This window comes from Vicugna pacos, chromosome 26 (genome assembly GCF_048564905.1).
Source record: "Vicugna pacos chromosome 26, VicPac4, whole genome shotgun sequence".
NCBI classification, from domain to species: domain Eukaryota; kingdom Metazoa; phylum Chordata; class Mammalia; order Artiodactyla; family Camelidae; genus Vicugna; species Vicugna pacos.
This window is the reverse complement of record NC_133012.1, coordinates 13984137-14007349: the sequence shown is the minus strand read 5'-3', so window position 1 is coordinate 14007349 and position 23213 is coordinate 13984137. Positions and strand designations below refer to the sequence as shown.

General features: G+C 33.2%; 1 protein-coding gene across 1 annotated transcript in view; it reads left to right on the top strand.

Annotated features, from left to right (window-relative positions):
• The first annotated feature begins 8596 nt into the window (after positions 1-8596).
• The window catches only part of SGCZ (sarcoglycan zeta), a 454199-nt gene continuing 439582 nt past the window's right edge, over positions 8597-23213 (top strand). The window contains exon 1 of the mRNA XM_072950366.1: positions 8597-8853. Within this exon, the coding sequence (XP_072806467.1) occupies positions 8716-8853 (138 nt within the window). The 5' untranslated portion in view covers positions 8597-8715. The remainder of the gene's footprint in view (positions 8854-23213) is intronic.

Below are 23213 nucleotides of genomic sequence, written 5' to 3'. Positions count from 1 at the left end.
AAATCAGGACAAAATAAGAATACCCTTCCAGCATTTGTTTAGGATTAAGAAACTCAGTGCATTTGAGATGCTTAGATAAGTGTCCAGGCTACAGAAAGTTTTCCATAGGGATGATACTTACCTAGATCCAAAAACTTTGCAAAGTCAAAGAATAAAGGTTTTAACAGTGATGTGTATGTGTATGTATATATATACATATATGTATTTCATCTTATCAATATAACTTAATTAAAAACCTGAGTCAGGTATAATAATTTGTGTAAGTATTAAACAATGACAAAATTCTTCCTTTTACCCACTTATTTTCTATAAAATTGGCTGAAATTTGACTTACAAATTAATGAGAGAGCATGTTTAGTGCTGTTATAAAACTCTCACCTAATGTATATGTTGCTGAAATATGAAATATTTTTATTGAAATCAAGGTTTGAGTTTAATGACCAGTGTTCTTCTGAGTGATTGTCCTATACATTAATCATAATTGATGTTTTCCCTTTTGTGATTTCATTTACATTTTTCAGATAATTAACTTTAAGACCCATTGAGATAATCTGCACTTCAGTTATCTACTTGCAAATCATATCCTTGCTATTCAACAATATTAAAAAAAAAAAGCATCTCTGCTCTGTTGTAATTACTCTGTCCATAAAATAGAATAGTTACATATCCTTTACACTTTTCCCTCCTAAATTCCTAAAGTATCCCATTAGTGGACCTCACATTTCGTCTCTGATGTTCACAGAAAACAAAGACCACAGTACTAACTGATCTGTGCTTTCCCTGTCCATCTGGGGGACTTATGGAAAAATGAAGCCAAACCAAACTCTGGAAAAATAGCAGCTTTCTAGTGCCTGGACCAGGAATACCAAGGTTCTTTAAGGAGTTGCTTACCATTTCAGGCAACCGCAGGCAGCAGTCTAGCCTTCACCCATTTTTGCCCATTTATTTACAAGCATGCATTTTTTGAGAAGAAAGCCTTTGAGAAGCATTTTTTAATAAATTCCTCTGTTAGGTCAATTCTTAAAATATGTTTACTCTTGGTATATGAAAGTAAAGGACAAAACTCTAAGCATGTGATTTTTTTTCTTTTTTTTTAGCTGTGATTCTCATGCTGTGAGTGCAGTAAAATTTCTGATATTAAGAAATTAAAACAAAAAATGCCATGTGAAGTAGAATAATGTTCTATCTTTGATAATGACAGAGACCATATTAACATTGCATGTATGTGTGAGCCTGTGAATTAAACGAACAAAAGGCAGATTAGCAGGAGGAAAAAAGATTTATTCATGTGCACGAAAGGGCTAATAAAAGAAGTAGCCAGCTCTCCAAATGGGTATAGTTAAAGGTTTATTTATGTACCTAATTTAGTAGAGGAAAAGGAAGAAAAGAAGAGGAACAAATAGGTTTCTTTAAGAAGGATATTTAGGAGAACAAACAGGAGATTAAAAAAAAGTTTGTGATAATATTTGTTTATGTAAGTGCAACTTTTTCTCTGGGTATTTTGCCCCTGCCCCGGGAAGATTTATGGTAGATTTACTCTTGGTCTCTCTCCTGAAACTAATTCAAGGCAGCCTCATTTTCTTAAAGTTGCTGCTTTTAGTCAGGTAAGAGAAGCTCTGAGAAAGCTTCTTTCTGCATCTGTTGAATCTCAGATGTCTACAGTTACAATAATCTTCATAACCAACCCTGGGGTTCTGAATGGGTTCCCACATTAGAAAGGCTCTAATTCTGTTTCAGATGCCCTGGTAGCAAAATCACTAGCTGTACTGATGATTAATAAAATAAAATTTGAAAATATGAAAAAAAAAAGACAATAGCCTGTAAGCATATATGGGAGAGACTGAGCTTTTGTTTAACCAGCAATGATTGTTCTCTTGTGACACAATTTACCATGTAACTTTATGTTTCTAATGGATCTGAAATTGTTCATTGCCTTTGTTTTTTTTTCTTTTTAACCTTCAGAGCTTTAGTCAGTTAAAGAAATAAAGATTTATACATGCACAAACACACATACACAAATACAAACATAATGATTAATTTTCATGACTTTCCAAATACCTTTTGTGAACAATTTACAATAAATGACTTATGAAATTGTTCATTGCCTTTGAATTCCATCCCACTCACAGTGAAGCAGAGAAGGAAACTTGAAGTGATTTTTAATAAATGGAACAGATAGGGGGTCAGTTAATACATGATCTCCTGGGGTTTTTACACAGTATCAGAAAAAGAAATAACTTCTTTGACTCAGTATATAAACTGCCATTTTGTAGCTGTAGAAAAATATCTCATATGAAAAGCAAACACTATGGGAACAGCCTTTGTTTAACTGTTACCATGTCTATATTCTGTCTCTGCACATTGAAATCTATTACTTCAGTAGTTTTGGGCATATATCCAGAGAGGTTCCTTTCTTTTTCTCTGAAAATTAATAAAAGTAAATTTACACATTAGTAAAAATACACTGAATGGAGAAATTTTCTATTAGAAATATCATGGTAGATAATAGCAACCAATCCATCAAGTCAAGGCAGAATTAAAAGATGTCTGGGTTAGTCACAGTCTTCTACAAGCCAGTATCATTTGGCTTATGAAAGCAGACATTGCCTCAAGTCACTACTCTGAAGATACAGAGCAATTTTACTTGAGTTCATAGTATCCTGTCAGAAAATGATCTTTCAAGCACATATAAATTTTTAAACCCTAGTTCTGAGAAAGATATATTATTCCATTTTTTAACAGCTTCAGATCCACTTGAAAGACAAAGATGTAGTCTACTATGTAGTTCAACTTGCAATTGTAAAATTAATCTAGTCAGTGTTAGAAATTGATGATAGAAATTTCAGTTCTTCCTCTGTGGTTGAGTTTAAAATATATAAATCTGTGTAAGAAGAGAGCTTCCTCCAAAGAACTTTCTTGACTTCCCTGGATCTTGGCAATTAAGACTAATTTGTTTCCTCTTATGGTACATTTTATGTCTTATTCTACATACTTAATACATACACTTTGCCTTGAAATGTTGTTAAATATGTGCAAAAATTATGTTTTAGAAGATTAGGATCATATTGTATATTGTTTTATGCTCCTAGGGTCTAGTAAAATATTCCAACTATTTCATGTATAACTATTTTTGAATGCGTGATTCTGAAGATGAAGCTGTAAACACAAACACCTTATTTTGGGAATTTAGGGGTACAGATAAGGATTAGATAACCTGTAGTCAATTGAATCACTACTTTCTCAAATAATATTAATTTAGGAAAGATAAATTTTGTTCTGAAAACATATTCAATGGAATAAATGATATTTTAAAATCGAAGGCATTACTTTTTAAAGATTACCTTTAATCCTTTGATATCAAATGTATTTTTTAGGGCATGATGGCAACAAGACTAGTTACCTAGCCCAGTAACATGTCATTACAGAAGATAGTTGTAAGCGGTCCTCTCTTGCTTGTGGTATTTCCTAGCTGTACAGCTTCATATCTTACTCAGCTGGTTTCCCAAGGTCTGAAGCTGACAAAGGGACATTGGAAATAATGCGGCCAAATCACAGATGAGCATGATTTGGCATGGCTTCAAGTCCCATCATCATCTTGGTGGTTAGGATAAAAAAAATCAAAGGTATTTGGATAAGTGAAACATGAGCTGACCGCTCTTAAAGCACCAGAAATGATTTGTTATCCTATAGTGTTGGGTAAAGTACGTTTTCAGATTTCTATTGCTTGGTATGTAAAAACCATGCAAATTGCTTAGTGCCATTTTCACTTTTATTTTCTAATCCAGTGATTCTGTTGTTCAGCCGATCCTTTACATAACTACAGGACATTTATTGGTTGAAAATATTTGGACTCCTACAAAAGGTGATCTTTTATTAAATTGTAATAAAACCTATGAAAAGGGGAAAAGAAAGTCACCATCTTACCAGTTGTTCAATTTGCTTGTTGTTGCAAACTTTTTATCAGTAAAATGATGTCAGGGACTTGTGCAATTCCTCTGGAAGTAAATTCTGGCTACTATTTGACTTCTGGGTGTGCCAGTGATTGAGTTGAGTTGTTTATCTAGGAGAGCAAATGTCTACTGTATAGCTTTTTTTTTTTAATGTGGATTTAGAGAAGCAACAGATTATATTAACTTTACAATTCCAGCTAAAAGTTATTAATATCCTATATTGATTAAGGATTTACATGGTACACATATGCATCCTGCTATTTAATCTTCGCAACAGCTCTGTAGGTAGGAGCTAATATTCCTCTCACTTTATAATGGAGAAGCTGCCTGAGATCATACAGATTCTAAGTGAGGAGCTGATAACTAAACTCAGGTTTTCCTGACATGAGCATTAGGTTCTGACTAGTACACATTCAGGAGGACTTCAACCACATCAGATTTTCTTAGTTTCTGAAGTGGAAACTTGAATGCAGGGGCACTGTTGCAGAGTGCGCCCGAGAGCTTAAAGGCTTGAAGGAAGGTGAATTGGGCAGAAGGAGAGGTTGAACTCTGATACAGTTGTAACAGGGCCCTCCGCTAATCCAAGAAAGTTCTGAAGCTGAGATGGCCCTCTAGGATTGTTCTGACTTGAGGCAAGAGGGCGGGGCCTTTTTGCACACAATGGTAAACAGATGTGGGTTGCCTGGTAGGGAGGGTATGACCTGGGTGCAGAGCTCCCTTTTTGTCTCAATATCGTGAGTCTTTAGAAGCCATTATTCTGACCGTGGGAATGATTTAACCTCACTTCTGAAGAGAGGATACTATGTCCATTTTTAAAAAATAATTTTTAAGAAAACATCCCAGAATAAGCAGTCAATAATCTATATTAGAATAAATTAAATGAACACAGTTTGGAGCCAACTTAAGTATCCTAATAATTTTTAATTGAATACAAGTTAACCGTATACCTTTTTAACCATATAGCAATGCTTACTTTCATGTTTCTTGTGTATTTCTAGGGTAAATCTGTAACATTTTCAGAGCCCCTTCCTCTTTGTTTCTCCGTTTTTACTTGGTTTGTATTCAGAGATGTTAACAACCTCCTTCACACTACCCTCTTAATTTATTATCACCTTCTCTTCTTTTTTGTGAAGAGTGTCTTTGGCTCATCCTCCACACTGGAATGCCATCTTTCTGTTGCTTTTCTTTGAATGATTATTTTTTTAAGTTAGAGGTGTGTTCAGTTGACTCCTAACTTATACATTGCCCCACCTCCACTGAATATCTTTTTCCTTTAAAGACAGTCTTCGTACTGCATTTTGTGTGTACTTCATTCACAACTTTTTGATAAAAACAGTACCTTTCAACAAGGTTGTCCAGCTTTCTTTGTAATGCAGACAGCGGTATTTGAAGTGACAGATTTGCTGGTATGTGATCCAGGAATTATTATGTGCCACTTTCAAGTCTCATCACAGCAGCACTTCAGTTTGGGTTATGATGATCTCCTGAGCTGTGCGCCCAGGTGTCTGACAGCCCAGTCTGGTAGAGAGCAGTCCCAGCCCCACACAAAGCCACGAGCAGGAACGCACTCCAGGTCATCACTTCGTTCACCCAGCTCTCGGACAAGAAATAATTACTCAAAGGAGCTCAGATTGAGTGGGACTCTTAGGTCTGTCATTGACTGGAATTAGTTTCTACATTTTTTAAAGGGGAACATAAGCTCTATGTAAAGGACTATGGTGAATCTAAATAAAAAACGTAGAGAGACAAGACTGCAGTAAACATTACCAGTAGACGTTTAATAAGTTGTAGACATGGTTACCATTAAAAATGATCAGGGGATAATGGTAGTACTTGTTCAAACAGAATCTGTATTTTAACTTTTATCCTCTTTCTAATTCTGTTTGTGTGCTCTCCAAGATGAGTACAAAAAATCAAATGTATAAAACTGACAAATGGGATTTAATTTTGTTTACTTGACAAGCATAAATATTAACAACTATTCTAAATCATTTTAAAATACTAACTCATTGAATCATCCTAACAATGTAAAAGATAAGTATTTTAACATCCCCACTGATGTGCAGAAATGTGAAAATCTTAAGCAGGGTCATTGAACTAGATGTCATGCGAGATTTGAAACCATTCAGTCTGTAACATCTGCTGCCTCCAGATCGATTAATCATATTTTTGTACCAATTTACAGTTTTCAAAATATTTTCACAAAATTCATTAGCTAGCTCTTGGCAGTGATCCTGCCAAGAGTGTGCTGGTCAGTATTATTGTTCTTAAAATGAGGAAGACATTCTTTAAGATAACTGGACATTCTTAAGCCTCCACACAAAGCAGTTTAAGAAGCAGGAGATCCATCTAAGGTATTGTCTTCTGGACAATAAGGAAGCAGTTATGTAAAATTTGTTTGAAAAAGAAATGATGATTTTATTTTAAAGTGATATTGCAAAAGATTCCAAGAATACTACCCAGAGAAGTGTGTTTAATGCTTCATGAATTAGGAAGTATTCTTTAACTATCCAAAAACTGTGGACTTAGTTCTGAGAACTTGTAAGATGAAGCTAACAGGTATAACCATGGTGACATAGATAATCTGTTGCTACACTTACTTCAGATGCAACAATCTAATCACATTTTCTCTTATAAAGATGAGTAAAGAAAATTGGAAAGAAGGAAATATGAGGATGTTCACCTCATCTGTCCCTTACATAGTATCTTCTTGAATCTCAAGTATAGAATTAGAAATTACTCTTAATAGAAGTCTTGGCTTTGCTTCTATCTATATGATTTCCAAAGGGGCAAAAGTTTTTTGGTTTCTTTTTATGGATATAGCTTTCATATGTAACTGAAATAATAACAGATGTAATAATATCTGCTCTAAAATCTTACAGAAATGTACTGTGGGTAACATGAGATAATAGAACTGAAAATACTCTGAAATGTTAAAAGTCAAACAAATATGATGCATTATGATTTCATATTTTATATTCACCTCTTAATTACCCTAATGATCTGAGAAAGATACAAACAGTACAAAATGGAAAAGACAACAAGAATCATTTAGTTTGCTCTTTTCAAATGCAGTCAGAATGCATACACTTGGAGAAAAATACACACTTACAGATAATCCCCCTTTGACTTCTCTTACAGTTTGGCCTGTATTGAGTGCTCTGAAATTTTATATACATGGAGATAAGATGCAAAGTTAGTGATCTATTAACACACAGTTCTGAGCTGATAAAAGTCTGCATTTGGTTGGTTAATTTATAATAAGAGGTGTTTGCTATGGATCAATAGATCATTGTGAAATGTCTAAACCAATGGAAGAAATTGAAAATTCAAATAAAGAATCTAATCTTAGTGTTATATTGCTAGGAATAATTTCATAAGTCTCTGTTGCCCAGTAGTTGTATTGATTAAACTTTGTAAGAAACTTTGAATTAGGAATAAATTGATATTCAGGATATCTTCAATAAATTTTCCTTCTACTTGGTTCAAGTTATAATGAGAAGAAAAAGAAAGAATCATAGGTCAGCTAAAAAATATTTCATGTTTAAATGGGCTATGTTATTATTAGAATTTTCAAAATTTTATGTATTTAAAATTATTTTTTCAATACAGCATTATATAAAATTAAGTGTAAGGATGAGATTGCAGTGAAGTTGACAAATTATGACTGATAATTCAGGCAGAGAGAGATTTATCTGGCAATGTAAACCTTGATTAGCTAATATCTGTTCCTGCTGAGTACGCCAGGATGTGGATGTATTTTATCTAATGAGTCCGATGTACAAACTGTCCATTTGAAAAGATGTGACTACTTCCAAAATCTTATTGCTTAGTGGAAAGTTACATTATGCTTTGAGTTTGACTGCTTCTTCTGACACTGATAAGAATATAATGCACACACCTAGCGGTAGATTAATATAGAAAACAAAGTTCATAAATAGCCAAAGGACTGGGCAAAGTTCTTTTGGAAATAATTATACCTCGGTTGCTTTATGCACCCACCCAAACTCTCTGATGTTACCTACATACTTGTGAATATAGGCAAATGCCACTTAAGTATATAGGACTAGTCACTCATAACGGTTTTCTGTAGAAAAAGAGGAACTTTGCTCACAATCTAGATGGACAAAGTAAAAGGTCGAGATAAAAGTGCCAGCTTGCAGAATGGGATCTTAGTTACACAACTACTAAATATGAAGCCAAATTGCTTATTTGCCTTTTTAAAAAATTTGTTAAATTTTATATGCATATTAAAAAATATGATCTTTCACAACCAAGTACTTCCTTTTAACAGATACGGTTCACAGTGTGGTAAAGTCACTGGTGAATTGGGGGCATACTTGAAAGAGTATCCTGGAACAGTAACGATTCCATAATCCAGCTAACGTTTGGTTGCGAAAAGTATCTTACTATGGTAAGCCGCCTTAGTCTCAGTTTCGCTTCCTGCAGCATCAGTTACCTGTGGTCAGCCACCATCTGAAAATATTAAATGGAAAATTCCAGAAATAAACGATTCATACCTTTCGAACTGCCACTCAGAGTAGCGTGACGAAATCTCGCGTGATCCTGTCCAGGACGTGAACCACCGCGCGAATTCCGAAAGTTCGTCCCTCAGCAGCCGCCTCAGTGCTTGTGTTCAAGGAACCATTGTTTTATTTAAAAAACGGCCCTGGAACGCAAGAACAGGCAGGTTGGCGATTCGAATGTGCCAAAGAGAAGCCGGAAAGTGCTTCCTTGAAGTGAAAAGGTGAAAGCTCATGACTTAATGAGGAAAGGGCAGAAATCGCATGCCGGAGTCCCTGAGATCTGCGACGAATCTTCCGGAAACTGTGAAGAAGGAAAAAAAAATCCTGCTACTTTTGCTGTCGCGCCTCAAACTGAAGAAGTGACAGCCGAGAGCGCAGTAAGTGCTAAGTTAAGAGGAAAAAGGCATTAAATTTATACAGTAAGATATTCTGAGAGAGACCACAGTCACATAGCTTTTGTTATAGCGTATTGTTATAATTGTTCTAATTCATTATTAGTTATTGTTGTCACTTACTGGGCCTAATTTATAATTTAAACTTTATCACCGGCATGTAAGTAGAGGAAAAAAAACACAGTATGTGGAGCGTTCGGTCGATACTATTCGCGGTTTCAGGCGTCCGCTGAGGGGCTTGGAAATGTGTTTCCTGTGGGGGGCGGGGCGGCTGTATTTCTTCACCTTATTCTTGAACTATTTCCTCCTTTCATGGTATCTATGTCTCCATAAGACTTCTATCAAGTATTCAGTATAAATTATTGTTTGTTATTGGGAGTGTCGAAAATTTTGGCTTTCTCTAGTAGGGAATCTTGTTTTGTTTCTCTATGCTTTTTCTATATTATCTAAAACAGCAGGACTGTTGCTCTATTTCTAGTTATAAATATTTTATAATCTTAAGGCAGAAGATAAGAAATCAAGGAGCTTTGGTAGAAATCTGATATATTACTTAGTTATTTACCAATTGCTCTTAGAATGTATTCTAAAAACTCATTTGTGAAGTTTATCTACCGTGCAAAAACGATTTTAATCCTTACACTGTACAGGTAATGCCACTATTATTTTATTCTACAAACCTGCACGTACAACGTATTAAGATACTGGGTGTTTGGTTTACACTTTCAGTACAAAAACTAGTTGTGACTCTTTTTTAAATCCCAACAATTTCTTTATCAAGCTACTGGAAAACCTGCTAAAATGGTTGACATTTATTAGAAGATGTATTTTGTTTTTTGAGTACCCAGTCTCTCAAGTTAAATTGCCATAATAGCTGATGTACACTAGAAATAGACTTTTTTTTTCCCCCGAAGTCGCTTGCTATTGAATTTACAAATATTTTTGAGTGGTGCCATTCATCTAAATACATGAAAGCTGCATAAACGTTCTACACTTTTAAAACTATGGAAGCTATCCATATTTTTTTGTTTGTTTGTTTTTAATCTCTGAACTCTCCTCAGGAAAGGGGATGGAAAAAAACAGTAAGATAGATATAAAAGAGCTTTCACTGCCTGGAAAAAGTTATTTTAACTTCAGTAAGAAACACGAATGAGATGTAGCAAAATGTGTCACTCTCGATTCCAAATGAAGCCTCCTGCCAATCCTCCTTTTGCTTGTAAAGGCTTTCCAGTGTTAGCAACCTAATAGAAATGATCTAGGGGGCCAGTGGGCCGGCTGCAAGCAAAGAAGCAAATTCTTCTGTAATGTGAAACCTTCTGAATTGCATGTATAACAGTATTTCCCCAAATAGCTCCCTAGTGTGCTGAAATGAATAATGTGTTTTCCAAAAGTATACAAAGGAATTATGAATATTTGTGGAGACTGTTTTCCTGAACTTTTGCCTATTTGTTAGAAAAGATTTCTGGAAGGCAGCTATGCTCACCACTATACCACCAACCCCTCTATTTGAAAAGATTTTTGGAACAACATTTAAAAGAGCATTTTACAAATTATTTTAAATGCCTACGTTGCTTTGTATGTTTCCTCATTTAGATTTTAAAGTATTATTGTGGCAGGTATTATTCTTGGAATTAATGTACTGTGACTAAAAGAATTCTCTTGTTATACCTCTACTGTAGGCATTTTTCACTGTATCTCACCGGTTTCCAAACAGATAGATTTCTTTGTTGGCCAGGAAATGTAAGTGAACAGAGGAAATTCCTTGACTTAAAAGCTTACGGATGTAACCAGGGGCATGTGTATAGGATGGTTGGAAGAAGCTAAAGCTGCCAGTGTGAGAGGGAATTAGGAGTAAAACTGAGGGATGCAGAGGCTACTATAAAGACAGAAACTGAGATTACGAAATCCATGCCCCTGATACCCCCTTATTTTGCTCTGTTTATGATGTCGGTGCATTCACGTTCCATGTATGTGTATGCAGTAGGTACACTTTCCATATGTATGTTTTACACTATGTGTGTTTGTAGGTTACACAATTTCTCTGAACACATTTTGCCCTTTAGAAGTGTTTGTTTCTGAATAGTCACTCATATACTTTAAAAAGAAAATATTCCTGTAACAGTGATTATCCAGATATTTTCCTACTTTGTATATTCATTATTACAAATGTGAAAACAGAAGAGGGTTGCCATGTGAGGGGATGGCTATGTTAACTAGCTTGATTGTGGCTATTATTTCACCTTGTCTATGTACATCAGATCGTCAAGTTGTAGATCTTAAATATAGACAATTTTAAATTGTCAGTTATACATCTATAAATCTAAGGAAAGGTGAATTTCGTGAGTATCCTCTAAGCCAAAACATTTTTGTTTTTTCTTCTAAAAACTTGGTTCATTTTCTCTTCTCAAGTTTATGAAGGCCAGCTATGCTAGCGATTGCTCTGAGACTGGATAGCTTTAATTTCATCTTTCTAATGACCAGAGAGCTGCATTGATTTTTCTTTTAGGCAACTTCGCTTGGAAAACCTATTACTAAAGAAATCTTTGTCCTTCTTGCCTGCTGCCATTTTCCCACATTTATTCTGGCTAGTATTTTTTCTGAGACCTGTTATTATATACAGATATTTTTAATGAGCATAGTACTATCATTTATTAAATATGTCACATACAAAATTTACCATAATGGTTGCACAAGTAGGTTTTACTTAAGTTGCATGACAAAATTAAATACATAAACGTGCAGCGCTCTGGTGAAGGAAAGTCTGTCTGAAGGACACACTTGCTTTATACTTTTGTTGCAGGGACATCTCACTCTATTCTTCCAGGGAAACATAATCTTTTCAGGCCTAGATGATGCAAGTTTGTTAGGAAATAAAGTTAAACTAGTATGGTTATATTTTGCTTAACCATTTCAGAGCCTTTATTGCAAAGATGAATTGGGAATGTTCATGAATGTAGTTCTCCCACATTTACTTAATGCAAGACGCATTTTTCAAAGATCCTATGGTTTTTAGCACACAGTTAGGAAAATATTGGTTAGCGTACTTAGAATTATAAGAAGAAGGTATGCACATACTCATTTTCTACTGATGGCATGTATTAAATAATTATATTTTTAAAGCCATGCAAATATGTATTTGAAGCTTCTGATAATTAATATCAAAATCCTAATTTGTAATGGATATATTGAACAATTAGAGAGAGATTTTCTGTTTTTAATTAATTGAAAATGAGTTATAAAAATATTTGCCAATATGTATATACCTTTCCACATTATTTTTGTTTCTTTTTGCCACATCAGGTATACTTATTTACAATAGCATGTATTATTAAATTTTATCAAAATATTTTTATTAAGTAGAACAAACAAACTAGTCCAGTCTAAATCAAACAAGAATGATTAAATAAGTGGATAGTGGCACAATTTATTCTCTCACTGTGGGGTGTTAGTTTTTTTCATTTTTGGAACCCAGTTAAGAATTGGATGCAGATCTGGTACTAGGAGACATTGTTGGTAGTCCTCCAAAGAAATACAAGGATATATTTCATTTCCTGTTGAGATCACATTCAACTCAAAATTTCATTTTTCATTAGTTCTGGAAGCTTCTGGGTTCTGGCAAAAGAGTGGTGTTTCGAATTGCAGCCAAGAGCTGTATATATGCCATCATTTTTGACGCTTTTATCTTGGCCTTCTCAGGTGAGTGGTGACTTTGAGAATTTTGCTATGCTGTCCTATTGCTGACAGATGTGGTTGTGTGAGTTAGAAACATTATTTGACAAACAAGTAACTGTGACAACTTGGAAACATCTTTACAATATTCCACATTATTTTGTGCTCCTTAGAAGTGTAGTTACTTAAAATGCTTTCAAAGAAATGAAACATTAGAAGGAATCTATTCTAGAACTTTATAGTTCTAAACATACAGTATAAAGTAATATTTAATCATTCCTATGCTGAAGTAAGATGAATTTTATATTCTTCCAAAGGGACATTTTATGATGTGTCCATCAGGAAGACTTTTCTTTTTGGATTTTCATGTCATTCTGGGTATGTCTCATATGCATAGAAAACCTGTGAACCATAACTTTGCTTTTAAGTTATTAAATGGAGCAGCAGTAAAGTGGGGCTGTCTAATGTGTGTAATCTTCAAGGAAGAATTTTTAAAGGGAATATTTTCCTGTTATACCTCTAGCTTATTATTTAACTTGTTTATTATTTATTATTTAAAACACCACTCTATCTTTCTGAATTATCTTTGGATACTTAAATGTCTATAAACCAGAAATAATATATGTGAATAAAATGATACAAATAGCTTACATAGCATCAAAGCAGCTACTGTTCACCTTGGATATGCAAATGAAGAAACAAATAGCTTAAGTGATTGTTTATTAGAAGATGATGATTATTTAAAATCCTTTGACATGTGCAGAATCCTTTTATCCGTTCAATATAGAGAGAAAAGTTACTTCATATTAACTTTAATTATTTATTCTTCCAAAGTTTTATTTGAATTTGCATGTAGGAACAAAATATGCTTAATGTCTGCACCTAATTAGTTCTTTAGGATATAAATGGGAGATTAAAAAATGGAGATAAAATCATATTTATACATACATAAAATACTTCAAACACTGGTACTTTATGGTCCTATTTGTGTATATTCTCATTGTAACAAACTACTTCTTCAGTCAGTGAAGCATTTTTGCAAGCAGGTTTTGTTGCAGAGAACTGAAGTTAAATTTCTCCATAGAGCATTCATCGTTTCTGAAATTTTATACTTATCAAAATTTTTATATCTGATTCTTAACAAATGATTGGTAGCCGAGGTTTAGTTGTCAGGAATTATGTGATTGACAGCATGCTGTGTTTTTTCTTGTTTACCAAATACTTTTTTTTTCATTATTGTGGAACCTCTCTTTATTCAATAGTTTTCTTAATGTCCAGCATCTGATTTGATGCAACCTTTTCATAGGAAGACTAGGTAATGGTGTCAGTGTATTCCAGTGAGATATGGAGAGAGTAAATCAGCCAGGATCCACTGATTTTGTTGGGATGTAGTATGTTGCGGTAGATTAGAACTGTCAGCTGTTAAGATCTAACTAATACAGATCTGGACACCATGGTGATCACTCTGGCAATCTGAATTACACCCACTGCCCACAGCCATTTTCTGCTCACTCTGTCACTTCTCAGAAGGTGGAAAAATAAACTTGAAATGTGTCAGAGAATTCAGAATGCTTCTAGTCTGATGAAGACCAGCAAGATTATCTCTGTCTCACCACCCCTCAAGATAAAACAAGAACACACACAGAAGCATCATCTAATATATGGCATTATAATGAAATTTAGACTATTTAATCATTATGAACAAGTTAGTGACCTGATGGTTAGAACCTCTGAGATAATTGTTCTGGTATAGATTGCTGGACATGTGTGTTACTCTGTCTACTTTAGGATTATTGCTCAAGCTTATTTATCTTCCAGGGTATATTCTTCTATTTTTCACTTCAAAAACATAACTATTTGGCTTTTAATAACATTAAAGGACAGTATAAACCAAGCTAAATAGCTTTTCAAATGACTTGTAAGGCATATCATGACATCATTATGATCTTCTTCCCATCTTAATAGATATGGGGCATATAAAAATAATATTAATTTAAATAAACTATGGGCTAGGTGGTCTGAAGGATTCAGTAGTTCATTTTGTTTTTTCTTTAGCAGTGATTTCTGTTAATGTGTATTATATCAATAGAGTCACAAACCAAAACCAGACCAAAAGTCTAGATTCAGCTATTAAGGAAAATATTTATTAATATCAGTCAAAAGTTTGAGGATACAATTAAACAAAAGGTTTGTGTGCACTTATAAAAAAGAGAATAACAAGTTTATAAACTTACTGAAATTAAATTTTAAGGAAATGCCACAAACAACCATTTGGCAAGTTGTTCCCTGATCTTCTTATGTATAAAATTGATGATACAAAGAATTTTATAATGGAGTTTAACCAGCTGCATGAGTTATTCCCAATATCTATTGATGAAAATTATTGGTAATTGAAGATATTCTGTTTTAACCAGTTGAGAGTTATCCTTATTAATTTTTAGCATTGATTAATTGAGGATATGGAAGCTATATCATTGGTTTTGAAGATGATACAAGCTGGGAAAGACTAAATAGATTCCTAAATTTAATAAACTTAAAATAACTTAAAATAAAAAGATAATTATAATAAATGTAACATTTTATATTTAGGTAAGATGACTGATTATTAAAGTACAGGGTGGGGATATAGTTTACTTGATAGAATATATATATAATATCTATATATTTCTATATATATATATATATATATATATAGCAATTTCTTTATTCATTCTTCCATCAGTGGACACTTAGATTTTTCCTTATCTTGGCTGTGTAAATAATCCTGCAGTGTACTTAGGTGTGCATATATCTTTCAGATTTGTGGGTTTTTTTTTTCTTCCATAAATATCTAGTAGTGGAATTGCTAGATCATATGATAACTCTAGTTTTAATTTTTTGAGGAAACGCCGTACTGTTTTCCATAGTGCCTGCACTAATTAACACTTCCACCAACAGTGTACAAGTGCTTCCTTTCTTTCTACATCTTTGGCAACATTTGTTATCTGTTGTCTTTTTGATGATAGCCATTCTGATAGGTCTAAGATGATTTCTTACGGTGGTTTTGATTTGCATTTCCCTGATAATTAGTGATGTTGAGCATGTTTTCAGGTGCCTGTTGACCATGTGTATATCTTCTTTGGAAAGCCGTCTATTCAGATCCGCGGCCTATGTTTTTTTAATCAGACTGTGTTCTTTATTATTAAACTGTATGAGTTTTCTGTTTTGGTTATTAACCCCTTTTACAAATATTTTCTCCCATTCTGTAGGTTGCCTTTTCATTTTGCTGATGGTTTCCTCTGCTGTGCAGAAGTTTTTTGGTTTGATATAGTCCCATTACTTTATTTTTGCTTTCGTTTCTCTTGCTTTTGGAGTCAGATCCAAAAAAAAAAAAAAAGATGCCAATAATTTCACTTTTATTTGGAATCTAAAAAAAAAACCAAACAAACCAAAACAAAACAATACAAAACCCAGACTGATAGATATAGAGAGCAGTTTGGTGAATGCCAGACAGGATAGGGGCTGGAGGATGGGGAAAATGGATGAAGGAGATTAAGTACAAACTTCACTTATAAATAAATAAGTCATGGGAATATAATGTACAGCAGGGAGAATATAGGCAATAATATCATATTGACTTTGTAAGGTGACAAATGATTACTTATTGTGGTGGTGACCACTTTACAATGTATACAAATGTCAAATCATTATGTTATACACATGAGACTAATATTATATTGTACATCAGTTGTACCTCCACAACAACAAAAAACTCAATGATAGATAATACAAGGTATTAATTTTGTATAGCTCACATTCCATTTGCACTTGATTTTGACTTACATTTATCTTTTTGGTAGGTGAGAGGCTATATTTCTGCCTTTTTAATTAAAATGGTTGCAGACAAAAAAGAAAAATTTTAAAGTAATTATTAAATCATATTAATTGACAAAATTTACTGAAAAACAATATTACATAAAACTTAAGACTTGTGAATGTTTAGCATGGATAAGCCAAATGTGGGGAAATTAAGGTCATTTCTTCATATTTTTGAAAGGAAAAACAAGCAAAAATTAATTTAGACATATTTCCATTCAATAGAAGAAAGCCAACATTAAAACATGGAATTATTCACTTTGCTAGATAATGAACTGTACATCAAGGAAAATATTAAGCATTTTTCAATGAATTACCTAGAAGTGATTTGTTTGAGGAGGTAGAAGACTCTATTCAATTTCAGATAGTTTCAGAATCTTAACAATTTATGATTTTGGGACTGGTGGATATATATAATAAGCCTTCTTTAATTTGGGCTCTGCTAATTGAAAATTACAGTAATTGACATAAGGAGTGGGCTGGAGGGTAAAGTATAATGATTAACTTAATGGATTAATAGTGTAAACAGGATGAGATACTTAATCAACTTGATACAAGTGATTTACAAATCTCTCCTTAATGATTTCAGAGAAATTGATCCATGTCACTGGAGTCCCAGTTTTATGCCAAGCGTTGTCCTAGGTGCTATGAGGGAGATGATGACATATTATATGTGGCCAGTGTCATCAGAGTCTTACTGAGTAATTAAGGAGATAAGTTTAATCTCAAAAAAAAATTGGAGAACACAAAACAGTGCAGTCTGAAATTAAGTAATTATTGGTCTCATATTCGTGTAATAAGAAACTAGAAATTCAGAATATACTTTGTTTTCTTGACCTACGTTTGCTAATGGTTTGAATGATATTCTCTGCACCTTGGTAAAAATCTGTAACTTGCCCATTTGTGTGTGTCTTTGTTTATCATATTCCCTAATGAATGTGGCCTTGTGCAGAGTTTACCATGTCCTCAATCACTGTTATACAGTGGCCACCAGTTAAATATTTATTGAGTAAAGAAATCTTTTTTTTCCTCAGTTTTGAAACAAGCATCGTAACTATCTTTCCAAACTTATTGAACATTTTGAATACCAACTGCAGTAACTTAGATAAAAATAATTTAAATGAAGTTGCCATGATACATAAATATATCGTATAATTATTATAAGCTATTTCTATCAGTTCATCAAAGAGATAAGAAAAATTCTATAAACAATCTCTTTTGGCCTAATACAGACACAGTGTATAACAAACCAGAAATAGAACAAATACAACAAACCAGGAATTTTCTTTTCTAATGGTCCCTATTTGTTTGGTGTTGACCTAAAAAAAAATTGAACAAATTTCATGTGATTCAAACTAATATATAACTTTTCCTAGTATAAGCTGCCCTTTGCCAAAAGCATTAATTAATGATAATTTATTATTAATAAACTGCTCTTGTCTCCTGAATTGTTTTTTGCCCGTTGTTGTATACATCATGAGTATTAGTTTAAAAACTGTTTAGTATTTTTTGATAATAGCAGTTAAAATAAGTGGAATTAGCCATCTTATTCCAGAAATGTTAATAAATTGTGGGTTTTTTTCTATTCACATAAATTAAATGCACCCCAGTGCAGAGGAAGAGATAGAAGACATAACTAATGAGGTAAAGCAGTTTTCATTCCTCATTAAGAGAAAAAATTTCTAACAAGCACAAGTTAGTTACAGGAGACATCTAGTCATAACTGAAACAATACTTTTTAATAATTAACTGTAAACCAAAATAGGAAAAAGAATACTTTGGGTAGTAGTAAACCCAATAGCTAGGAAGTGCCTAGATAAAGTAAATTACCATTATTTTATAGACAAATGATTTATATTTCAATGATTCACTAACATGTATGAAAACTTGTATCATGTTTGCAGGCAGAATAAAATTAAAAGAAAGTTTTATGGTAACAGATTGAGTTGTTTATGAGGCATAATTTAAAGTTATTGAATTGTTATAAATTCTGAAAATGGCAGAAATATCACTGATATTTTTATATATTTGAAAATATTTTGACTTCATAATGACACCATAGTTTATTACCTGAGTTACTCTGTTTGTAATGTGGACTACTCACAAAGAAATTGTTTTTCTCATAAGGACCCAAGTTAGGCAGAAGATAATTTCCCAAGACTAGACAGAAGTGCACACCCCTCATGAATGGTTTCCAATTGTTCACAGAAGGGTGTGCATCAGGAAAACTTCTGTGGTTTAACCTTCATTCTTAGCCAGTCCTACTTAGTTGATTTCAGTATGGATGAGGGACATAAGGTGACTAGATTCAGGACAAGTACACAACTGAAAAGTTCTTTTCTAGAATAACTTTCAAATATTTAAAAAGCCATCGTCTGTCTTCGAATTAAACTTTATGTAGTAGCAATGAAAACTTTCATCCTTTGGCAGAAACAAACAAAAGTCCTTTTGCTTGTAGATAACCTAATACATCTTCACAGTAGTTAAGTTTTCCAGAGCATGGTTTAAAAACTATTGGCTTCATAGATACCTAGTGTCTTTCTGAATTTTTACTTACTTGTAAGGTTTGCAGGCATTTATGTAAAAGTATTCTGTTTTTATGAGTATTAAAAAGTAACATTTATAAAACATTCAAATAGTCTCAAGTATTATTTGCATATGCACATATAGTATGATTCTCATAGTTTTCACAAGCAGTTCATTATATAAAAAACAACAGGGGACATCTTAGAACTAGTGTAAGAAATTGCAGCTATTGCAGTGTGGGAAATAAAGTTCTAGTACTCAGTACATTATTAGTCTTTTCTTTATTGCATCTGTGTTTTTCTTTTATGTCTCAAGCACACAGCATTTCATTTATCTCAGTAAATGGCACAGTGTCGACATTAGTCTTTGAAAAGTTTTCTTTGGGCTTTTAAAATTTTACTTTATTTTTATATTTCACTTGCATCCTAACACTGTCTCTTCCTCATTCTTTATTTTATTTATAAATATGCTTCCAATGTACTTCTCTTATATTTACTAAGGCTTATGTACACCTTTATATGAATGTGTAAGTGTATGAATGTGTATAAATATGTATTATTTTCTGTATGTGTTTAGGTTACATAAATGTTTTTGAGTTTTAAATTTCATTCTTGTTCTTTTTTTTTTTTTCCCCACTTAGTGTTTAACTGAACACCTGTCCATGCTGTTACCATCTGATTGGTGGCTTTCGACTTCACTTACACATCTTCACGTGTGCATTTCCCTAGATGAATTCCTAGGTTGGTTCCAACTATTTGGTCCTATGATTAACACTGTGATTAATTTAGTCTTATATTACTTTCATTACTTTTCATAGGTTTGTGTGTGTGTGTGTGTGTGTGTGAGAGAGAGAGATTGTCTCTGGTATATTTGGGAAATTTCTAGGTGGTAGATTATATACATACTCAGTTTCACCAAATACTAGAGATTGTGCCCAAGATTGGTTGTTCCAGTTTCAACTCCAGCTAGTAGTGGATAAGGGTCTTTAGTACCCCCTTCTCTCTGGGATTTAATATTATCTGACTTATTTGTTTTTCCAATAATGGGTGTCATGTCATGTTGCATTTTTTTCATAATTATCATTAACCCGACTATTACTGAGGTCGAGCATCCTTTACCGTTAACCATTACCATCTTAAACAGTTTTTCCTTTGGGCAGATTTTTTCTTCATAACCTTGAAAAATTTTCTGTTGGGATTCCAGGTCTTCCTTGGTGATTAAAGAATGCCTAGTACAGTCAAGATGGTAAATTCTTATCTGTTAACTTTGTATGTGATGTTATTACTTGACAAAAAATTAATTTTGAAGAAATGAAATCTATCAAATTTTCTCCTTATAAATTGTGACTTAGGAATGGTGCTAGTGTTAAGAAATATTTTCTAATTCATGGGGTCACAAGGATTCTGTCTCATATTTTCTTTTATTAGCTTGATGGTTTAATTTTTACATATAGGCAAAATATAAATATTTAATAATAAAGGTATATTACATTAATGAAGATAAAAATAAACATTTTAAAAAGAAAGAGCAAGAAGGTAAAAGTTAAATAATGATCATCTAAGGAAGAAACAGCACTCAGTGAAAAATCATAAAGAAATGAAACTACAAAAGAAATACTAAGGCAATTTTATGAAGAATTATTGACAGAATGTATGAAATAATTTAAAAAACAGATATCCTTAAAGAATAACATAGAATATTGTATATTATAAAATATGGATATAGAATATTATATAATTAAGTTATAATGCTTTTAATTTTTAAATTGAGGAATAATTGACTTAAAATATATTACTTTTAGGTATACACCATAGCAATTCAAAAATTTTATAGTATAATGCTTTATATGAATTAATCTTATTGAGGAGAAACTTTCATTAAAAACCTCAATAAATTTATGCTGTTGGCCAAATTAAGAACTCATTAGGAATTTTATTCTGATATGAATATACAATTTCACAGATAAATTATAAAGCTTTTCCACTGAAATTATGTTACAATGAGTTTAGGATATAAATAAAAGATAAAACTTTGCCTCTAGTTCTCAGAAATGGAAAGTGTGTGTATTATTTGATAATGAGATGCTCTGCAGGGCATTTTGGACCCATATCTAATCTTTTTTGGAAAGAATTGTGATATTTAGGATCATAGCTCCCATACCAGCTCTCCTTCCAAAACCTGAGGTTTGAGTCTTTCAGGATAATTTTCCTATTTTTTATAATTGAATGAAACTTTTCTAATTTTTATTCATTCTAGCAGCTAATATCTATCATTCTGTCTATCTGCCTATTCTCTACCTGTCTGTTTTTCAAAAAATAGATTCATATACCCCTTAATAGTTATTTTAATAACCATCCCATTAGCATACACAGTTTTTGGTCAGTGTTTTTTGGTGGGAGGATTAGGATCTTAAGATTTATGTTCTATTACAGACTAACCTAAGCCACTATATCACTCACAATTATTTGGCTCTTTTTGGTTATTACTGGTAAACTTCAGTAGTTAGAGGTGAGGGTCATAAGTTTTATCTGCTACTATATCACTATTAGATGTGCTGGCCGGTCTTTGAAAGAATTTGGTGCACATACTGTCTTATATTTGCTAGTAGCTATGCGAACATTTAAAAACCTTTTGCTCAATGAAATCTCAGCTCTCTGGCACTTTAGTTGCTCTGACCACATATTACATGGAAGTTCACTGAGGCAGATGCCACAGTATTCTAGAGATAGGGTTCTGTTAAACTTTTTGTGAACATAAAAGAACCAGAACTCTCTGCCTTTGCAGCTGGTTATAGGACACTTTGAAATTAAGCCTCAGGATCACCTGAAGAGCGAGAATAAGGGATTCAAGACTTATTTATATCCCGTTCATGCAGGAGACAGAATACTTCAAACTTACTTGTAATCAAATAACATGTTTTGAATTTTACCAATTTTGCCAATAAAACCAGCTTCTAACATCCATTATGTTAAGTAAAGAATTAATTACCTTGACTGTGGAGTAAATGCTAATTAAACTACTATGAGGCATTTGTTTTTGATTAAGATAACTGACTTTCCCAGTAAATTAACTTACATGCCAAGGCTTAAGAATTGTAGAGAAAATAAGTTTCTTGTGTGGTATTTATATCTTCCTTGATCAAATTCACTAGCGGGAGTAGTCAGGAACCGAATTGCAATGGACAGCTTTCTGAAATGGCATGTATGTGAGATACACAAAGGCATTTTTACCAAAACCTTCCCTTTTTGGTGAACTTTGCCAGAAGGATAGCATCACAATGAATGTCCATATTAGAAAGGAAACAATAGGGGAAAGCGAGGTTTGTATTTAAGTTTTTAGGTCATTGGTCTAAAAAGCTGATGTTGGACACTTGATCCTCTAGGTAAGGAAAATTCAAGCACAGGTAATTCTTAAACACAGGACATGACCTTCTGGGTTGACAGAGGGGCGGCATAATTGCAAGGGAGCCCCACAGCTGTCACGAGGGTCAAAACTGCTGGGAAATAGTCCACACAATGCCCATTCAGGAGAGAGGAGGATAGCCATGGAAGCAAGGATTAGGGACAGAACACAGCAGAGAAACAAACAGAAGACCGGGAGATCAAAACAATAGATGGAGCACAGGTGGAGATGGAGCTCCTTCAAGGAGCTGGGTATAGAAGGTGCAGAATGAGTCCTCTACATATGAAAGTTTGGCTTTTGTGAACTTTTGTCATCCCCTAACACAGCTGGGGACTGAATCAGGCATATACCCACCAAGTGTGGCCCTTGGCATTTACTGAGCAAAACAGGTTAAGATAAATAGGATGCCTTTGTAAATACTTACATTGATTTATAAATTAAAGTGGTTAATCATAATTATGGATAGATTTTACCAATTAATGACTGATTTTTCCCCCTCCAAAAAAATTGACTGTCAGCATTTATTCCTCATACTAGATGTAAATAAGAATCATTTCCCCAAAATTTGTTTCATGTCTTATTTTCACTTATTTTAGATAGAACACTCCCTTCTCTTGCACAGTTGATTTACATTAATGTGGCATTTCCTGCACATGAAAAAAGAAAAAAATATATATTATCTCTAATTTGTACAATCTGTTGCTGAAGTCCCATTTGTATATGTGGCTGATATGCTGCTTGGCACAGTTTTATAATTTTTCTCCTCCAAATGACTGCACTCCTTTGCACATCATATGTATACAATCACCTTTAAATAAAATTTTTGACTTGGTAATTTTTTCCATCTGAAACCAAGTAAACTTTAAGTAATAACTGAAAATGCTCTACTGTCATAG